This window comes from Salmo salar, chromosome ssa01 (genome assembly GCF_905237065.1).
Source record: "Salmo salar chromosome ssa01, Ssal_v3.1, whole genome shotgun sequence".
NCBI classification, from domain to species: domain Eukaryota; kingdom Metazoa; phylum Chordata; class Actinopteri; order Salmoniformes; family Salmonidae; genus Salmo; species Salmo salar.
In genome coordinates, this window is record NC_059442.1 from 120,456,912 (window position 1) to 120,464,739 (window position 7,828).

Genomic DNA, 7,828 nt, shown 5'->3' on the forward strand with positions numbered 1-7,828 from the left:
ACAGGATATTCTACCAGAAGGATTTTGGCATGTTCAGCTGTGTTTTGGCAAATTGCAGTCGGGCATATGTCTTTCACTCAGCAGTGGGGTCCTCTTGGGTCTCCTACAATATAACCCCCTTTCATTGAGTTGGTGACGGATGGTGCGAGTTGAAACTGTCGTACCTTGTCTGAATGTCAGCTTCAATCTGTGTGGCAGTTGACTGAGGTGCTTTCTCCACCATTCAAACAATCCTTTGCTGCAATCTTCCATTAAGTTTTCTCTTGCGGCCACGTCCAGTGAGGTTGGCTACAGTGGCATGGGCCTTAACCTCTATGGGCTAGGTGGGACGCAAGCGAAATATCAAGGGCGCCAAATGTGAAAACAATTAAATGTCATAATTCAAATTTCTCAAACATACAACTATCTTACACCCTTTGAAAGATAAACATCTCCTTAATCTAACCACGTTGTCCGATTTCAAAAATGCTTTACGGCGAAAGCATAAAGTTAGATTATGTTAGGACAGTACATTGAAAATAGCTGTGTGTAATGTTTTGTCAATGCAAAGACAGGCGTCACCAAAAGCAAAATAGGCTTTGCGATACAGACTAGGCGCCATCTTGGAGTCATCTAAAATCAAAAATACTATGTAAATAATCCCTTACCTTTGATTATCTTCATCAGAAGGCACTTCCAGGAATCCCAGGTCCATAACAAATGTAGTTTTGTTAAAAAAAGATCATAATTTATGTCCAAAAAGCTCTGTGTTGTTAGCGCGTCCTGTAGGCTACTCAAAAACATGAACGACGCCCGCCGGACTTGTCTTCATCAAAGAGGGGGAAAAAAATATTTACGTTCGTTCAAACATGTCAAACGTTGTATAGCATAAATCATTAGGGCCTTTTTCAATCAGAACTTCAATAATATTTAAGGCGGACGATTGCATTCTCTTTTAAAACGTATGGGAACGAGAGTACCCAAACATGCACTCGCGCGCCAGAGCAGTATCGGCCATCCGCTTATGACCAACGTTCAAAGTCTCTTGTTCAGTCAGTTTTCACAGTAGAAGACTCAAACCACTTTGTAAAGACTGGGAACATCTAGTGGATGGCGTAGGAAGTGCTCAATGATTAATACGTCAATGTGTGTTTCAATGGCATAGGCTTAAAAGTAATTCAACACATCAGATACACACTTCCTGTTAGAAATTGTCTCAGGGTTTTGACTGCCATATGAGTTCTGTTATACTTACAGACACCATTCAAACAGTTTTAGAAAATTCAGAGTGTTTTCTATCCAAATATGTTAATAATATGCATATCCTACCTTCTGAGTTGGTGTAGGAGGCAGTTAAAAATGGGCACATATTTCTTTCAAAATTCTCAATACTGCCCCCTATCCCCAACAGGTTTTAAACTTCTTGATTACATTACTTATGGTGGAAACAGGAACATCAAGGTCTCTGGAGATTAACTTGTAGCCTCGAGATTGTCCATGCTTGGCTACAATCTTGTATCTGACCTCCTCAGATAATTCTCTGGTTGTTTTGTTCAACTGCACACCGAAGACAAACATAGTTGGATACCAAAATATATGTTAATTTCAACAGTTTTCTGGAAGAAATGGTGCATTATTTGAAAAAAGTGCAAGGGTGCCAATATGTTTGGCCACGACTGTACATCTAATTCAACCCACTTATTAATAAGTGTATATATACTGTTGGAAATCATCATATTATGTGCTCAGTCTCATCCGAGGCTGCAGGTAGCCTAGTGGTTAAAGCATTGGACTAGTAATCGAAAGGTTGCAAGATCAAATCCCTGAGCTGACAAGGTAAAAATGTTGTTCTGCCCCTGAACAAGGCAGTTAACCCACTGTTCCTAGGCCGTCATTGAAAATAAGAATTTGATCTTAACTGACTTGCCTAGTTAAATGAAGGTAAAATAAAAAAAATGATCTATATGATACATGCCCCACCCTACCCTCTCTTTCCCAGAAGCACGGGCACACCATCCCCCATGTCTCCCATGCCGTCTCCTGCCAGCACAGCCAGCTCTGGGCCAGGCTCCAACCACAGCAGTGGGGTGGGAATGGGCAATGTGAGCACCGTAGCCATTCCCCAGATCATCCAGCAGGTGGCATCGTCCTACGTCAACATCACAGCACTCTTCCTGAGTGCTCACGACATCTGGGAGCAGGCTGACGAGCTGGCACACAGAGGCAGTGGTAAGGAGGAGCAGAGGGGAAGGTTAAATAGTCTTACACAAGGATATTATTACACCTGAACAGATTCTTTATAGCTGTAGTTCTATATATCATCACTAGAGGTCATGATGACTGGGGGAAAAAATACTGGTGATGTAGACGGTTGTAATATTCATGTGAGCATTTCTTTCCTGCTACTCTATCTAATGTTGGTATTGACTTATCCAGGCTCTTTTCTTCTCTTTTTTGTGTGTCTCTAGGTTTGTTGTCTGAGCTGGACTCAGCTCTGGGCCAGTTGAGCCTGACCTCCACCATGAGCTCTCTGGTGCGTCACACACGGCAGGGACTGCAGTGGCTCCGACTGGACACCCGCGAGACACAGTGACCGTTTCTCAACCCCACACAACACTACACAGCCCTCCTTACTCCTGCCTACAGTACCCAGCCCTGGATAACCCTGTCCAGGACATCCTATTTGGCTTTATTTATTTATTGACGGGCCATCAGATGAAGGCAGGATACCAAGTCCCTCTACAAGTTGTTCACATGGATACAAAGTCACATGTTTATTACATTTTTCTCAACTACCTATGAAACTGAAGTTCAGAGACCCTGTGTCACACACACACTTCCTCGTCCTCTGTTGGTCACATGGATGGGTCCATTAACAGAACAACTATCACATCCACCTCTGGATCTCTGGAGGCAGCAGGGCCTGCTAGAGCTGTAGTTAGCTGAATGCGACTCTCCCTTTCTGAATAACTTGTCACACAGCCAACTGACTGGCCTGGCCACCCCTCTGGGTTAGACAGTGGGAAGGTTGGCTGAAGAACTGACTTTTGGGAGGGGTCAAAGAGTCCTCCCACCCTTCTCCTGTGGTAATGCAAAGCAGTGATGATAAAAAGCTTATTTATTAGCCTTATTATATTATCATTATTACTATTAATATATTGTTTCAGTAAAAGTTTGTTTGATCAAAAGCGGTGTCATGGCCAATATTTACTTCACCTAGCTGAAAAGGCCTATAGAACTACAGGTATCCATCCATCCCAGACCCATCTATAATAATAGTAATAATAATATTGGTCAACTCCTGCAGAATATAACGAGTATCTCCGCGCTCCATAAAGTATTTTTAAATTGGTTTTGCCATGGAAAATGTACATGCCACAAGATGGCCCTTGACACTTTTTGTGAATATGTATGTTTATTATTCTACCCTTTTCTCTTCATAGGAGATTGAATCTACCTGCCAGGACGGGACCACTATGTTAATTCAGTCATAACAGAAATACAGTGTATTCGGAAAGTATTCAGACCCCTTGAGTTTTTCCACATTTTGTTACGTTAAAGCCTTATTCTAAAATGGATTACATTGTTTTTTCCCCCTCAATTGTTTTTTCCCCCTCATCAAACGACACACAACACCCCATAATGGCGAAGCACAAACAAGTTTATATAAATGTTTGCAAATATATACAATTTAAAAAACTAATCACATTTACTTAAGTATGCACACCCTTTACTCAGTACTTTGTTGAAGCACCTTTGGCAGCGATTACAGCCTTGAGTCGTCTTGGGTATGATGCTTCAAGCTTGGCACACCTGTATTTGGAGAGTTTCTCCCATTCTTCTCTGCAGATCCTCTCAAGCTCTGTCAGGTTGGATGGGGAGCGTCGCTGCACAGCTATTTTCAGGTCTCTCCAGAGATGTTTGATCGGGTTCAAGAACCAGCTCTGACTGGGCCACTCAAGGACATTCAGAGACTTGTCCCAAAGCCTCTCCTACATTGTCTTGGCTGTTTGCTTAGGGTCGTTGTCCTGTTGGAAGGTGAACCTTCACCCCAGTCTGAAGTCCTGAGTGCTCTGGAGCAGGTTTTCATCAAGGATCTCTATACATCTTTCCCTCAATCCTGACTAGTGTCCCAGTCCCTTGTCGCTGAAAAACATCCCCATATCATGATGCTGCTGCCACCATGCTTCACCGTGGGGATGGTGCCAGGTTTCTTCCAAACGTGATGCTTGGCATTCAGGCCAAAGAGTTCAGTCTTGGTTTCATCAGACCAGAGCATCTTGTTTCTCATGGTCTGAGAGTCTTTAATTGCCTTTGGCAAACTCCAAGTGGGCCTTCATGTCCCTTTTACTGAGGAGTTGCTTCTGTCTGGCCACTCTGCCATAAAGGCCTGATTTGGTGGAGTGCTGCAGAGATGGTTGTCCTTCTGGAAGGTTTTTCCATCTCCGCAAGAGGTACTCTGAAGCACTCTGAGTGGCTATCGGGTTCTTGGTCACCTCCCTGACCAAGGCCCTTCTCCCCCGATTGCTCAGTTTGGCTCAGCAGCCAGCTCTAGGAAGAATCTTGGCAGTTCCAAACTTTTTCCATTTAAGAATGATGGAGGCCACTGTGTTCTTGGGAACCTTCAATGCTGCAGACATTTTCTGGCACCCTTCCCCAGATCTGTACCTCGACACAATCCTGTCTCGGAGCTCTACAGTCAATTCCTTCAACCTCATGGCTTGGTTTTTGCATTGACATGCATGTTCAACTGTGGGACCTTATATAGACAGGTGTGTTCCTTTTCTAAATCCAAGTTGTAGAAACATCTCAAGGATGATCAATGGAAACAGGATGCACCTGAGCTCAATTGCGAGTCTCATAGCAAAGGGTCTGAATGCTTATGTAAATAAGGAATTTCTGTTTTTTATTTGTAATACATTTGCAAAAATGTACCTGTTTTCGCTTTGTCATTGTGTTAGTGTGTAGACTGATGAGGAAATGTTTTTATTTAATCAATTTTAAAATAAGGCTGTAACCTAACAATGTGGAAAAAGTTAAGGGGTCTGAATACTTTCCGCATGCACTGTATGCTTTGATTTGAGTTGGATTCTGAACTTAAGTTCCTTTTATCAACAATAACTTAATCTACAACATTTTAGATAAGAAGCAAAATAGTCTATGATGCAGTACAGTTTTACCAGTAGCCCTGGTTCATTATCTTCAGACAGGAAGAAGTAACTAACTACCTAATTTTCACTGCACATGGGAAACAGAGCAGTCGGAAGGGAGGTAGGGAAGTGGGGGACTGTAGCTTAGTCTGATGGTTAAGAACGTTTACTCTAATTCGGCAATCTAATCATAAAGAGACTTTTCACACACGAGCTGAAGCTGTGCATCTTTCCAGTTTTTATACAGAAATGGCATCATTCAGTAGCAACAAAAGTGTGCCTTAGATGTTTAAAGGAGACTTAAGTCTGTCTTCCCAAATGTAATACTTTTTGAATGTAGCATCATCATGGATAATTGACACAGCGAGTCCCAAAAACAGAAGTCAAGTGACTATGTATGTGCTAGGAGTTTTGAGAGCACGATAGTCTGTGAAAGTCAAGTCCTACTCTGCCCTTTGCTATACTAACAATCATGACCGTTGGAAAGGATGCACTGTTTGACTGGCAGCGTGAGAAAGCACTGACAGTTGGTTGTGTTTACATCATTTGCATTGCTCTGTCACATCCTGTATGTACATTGACAAGTTTTGTTTTCAAAATCATCTAAATTATTGCTGCTTTTTAGTGCAGTACTTGAAACTACTACTGACCTTTGACTCAACTGCCCATTATCTCTAGATAAATGTGTCCCAAATTGCAACCTATTCTCTATTTTTGACCAAGTAGTGCACAATATAGGGAATATGGTCCCATTTGTGGCACAGACAATGTCTAGAGGAGTATTAATTGTATATTGTATGTTTAGGCCTGTTCATGGAGTTTAAAGACTGAGATGTAGACCCTACTGTCTTCCTGTAGAATTAATGGCAGCATTTCCCTTTTAAAGCGCTGTGTTCAATTTGGGCCCTACACAGTATCTGTTATTCTCATTTCAATCAGGTGGGGTTTGATGGTATTACAATTACAAACTTGCAATTGATTAAATCAGTGGTTATTTATTGTTTAACAGATGTTATCAAAGCAAAATACTAATGTTCCTTGTTTTTGCATCAATCATCAATCTTCTGATATTGTCTTCCCATCCTGCCCTCTCATTAACACCTCAATGCTTACAGCAAGATAAATGGCCAACATGCATATCATTTGCATGTATTTTCAGTTTCCTTTAGTGTTCTATGGGTTGGTCTGAAAACACCACTTTGAGTTCTTAAGAATGAATGACCTGTCAGTCTTTCCTCTTGCTTGTTGTAAGGTTTTGGTTATGCTATAAAACTGAGCATTATAAGAAAAACAATATATTTAGAACATTAAAGAAAGCACTAATGAAACACTGTTTTTGATGAAATATTGGAGAGTGGTTTGGACCACCATACTTTTGCCTATAATTTACTCAATCTGGGCCATTTTAGTTATTTGAATTGGTTTGTTACTATACTGTAAAATAAATAAATTGTGGCTCACTGGAAAACAACATTTCTATTGGAGTGCAAATATATAAGGGCTGCACATGGAACCACAAAAGAACAATGCGTTATGTTTATTTTACCACAAATATGAAAACTATGAATAGAGTACACTCCAGTACCATGGCTTTTAGTTTATTTTTCTTCCTTCAAGTAGGCTGCTTTGTAAGTAATAATATTTTGAGTTTCCCAACTTGGATGTCAGCACTGCACATGAAATGTTGTCCTGTTTGAGATTACATTCGACATTGTACTTACTACTTAAAACACATTTCTCTGGTTTCTATATCATGTTAATCAAATCAAATGTATTTATATAGCCCTTTGTACATCAGCTGATATCTCAAAGTGCTGTACAGAAACCCAGCCTAAAACCCCAAACAGCAAGCAATGCATGTGAAAGAAGCACGGTGGCTAGGAAAAACTCCCTAGGAAAAACTCCCTAGAAAGGCCAAAACCTAGGAAGAAACCTAGAGAGGAACCAGGCTATGAGGGGTGGCCAGTCCTCTTCTGGCTGGGCATTATAACAGAACATGGTCAAGATGTTAAAATGTTCATAAATGACCAGCATGGTCAAATAATAATAATCATAGTAGTTGTCGAGGGTGCAACAAGCATGTCCGGTGAACAGGTCAGGGTTTCATAGCCGCAAGCAGAACAGTTGAAACTGGAGCAGCAGCACGGCCAGGTGGACTGGGGACAGCAAGGAGTCATCATGCCAGGTAGTCCTGAGGCATGGTCCTAGGGCTCAGGCCCTCCGAGAGAAAGAAAGAGAATTAGAGAGAGCATATTTAAATTCACACAGGACACCGGATAAGACAAGAGAAATACTCCAGATGTAACAGACTGACCCTAGCCCCCCGACACACAAACTACTGCAGCATAAATACTGGAGGCTGAGACAGGAGGGATCAGAAGACACTGTGGCCCCATCCGATGATACCCCCGGACAGGGCCAAACAGGCAGGATATAAACCTGCCCACTTTGCCAAAGCACAGCCCCCACACCACTAGTTACATGTCCTTTCATAGTTTAGGCTTAATTGTCATGCTTCATTTAAACCTTTATTCTTTGTGCTTAATTTGTAGGTATTCTGTTAGAAAAATTCTAATTATTGTCAATAACTACGTGATATCACACTAAAAGGACCATCACCTTGGTCTTTTACTGGGAAATTGTGCAGAAATGTTTTGTAATTCAACTTTTTTGCCTTGTGAAAATATGTAAATAGTTTG

The 7,828-nt window shown here is 41.5% G+C and overlaps 1 protein-coding gene across 3 annotated transcripts in view; it reads left to right on the forward strand.

Annotated features, from left to right (window-relative positions):
- Positions 1-3,874, forward strand: part of LOC106560682 (AF4/FMR2 family member 1) — an 89,382-nt gene extending 85,508 nt beyond the window's left edge. The window contains exons 18-19 of one of the 3 annotated variants that reach the window (XM_014123796.2): positions 1,979-2,208; positions 2,448-3,872. In XM_014123796.2, the coding sequence (XP_013979271.1) occupies positions 1,979-2,208; positions 2,448-2,572 (355 nt within the window). In that variant the 3' untranslated portion in view covers positions 2,573-3,872. Of the gene's footprint in view, positions 1-1,978; positions 2,209-2,447 lie in introns of all 3 variants that reach the window. The other 2 variants (XM_045687933.1, XM_045687927.1) reach the window with 2 other exon arrangements.
- Positions 3,875-7,828: the final 3,954 nt, after the last annotated feature.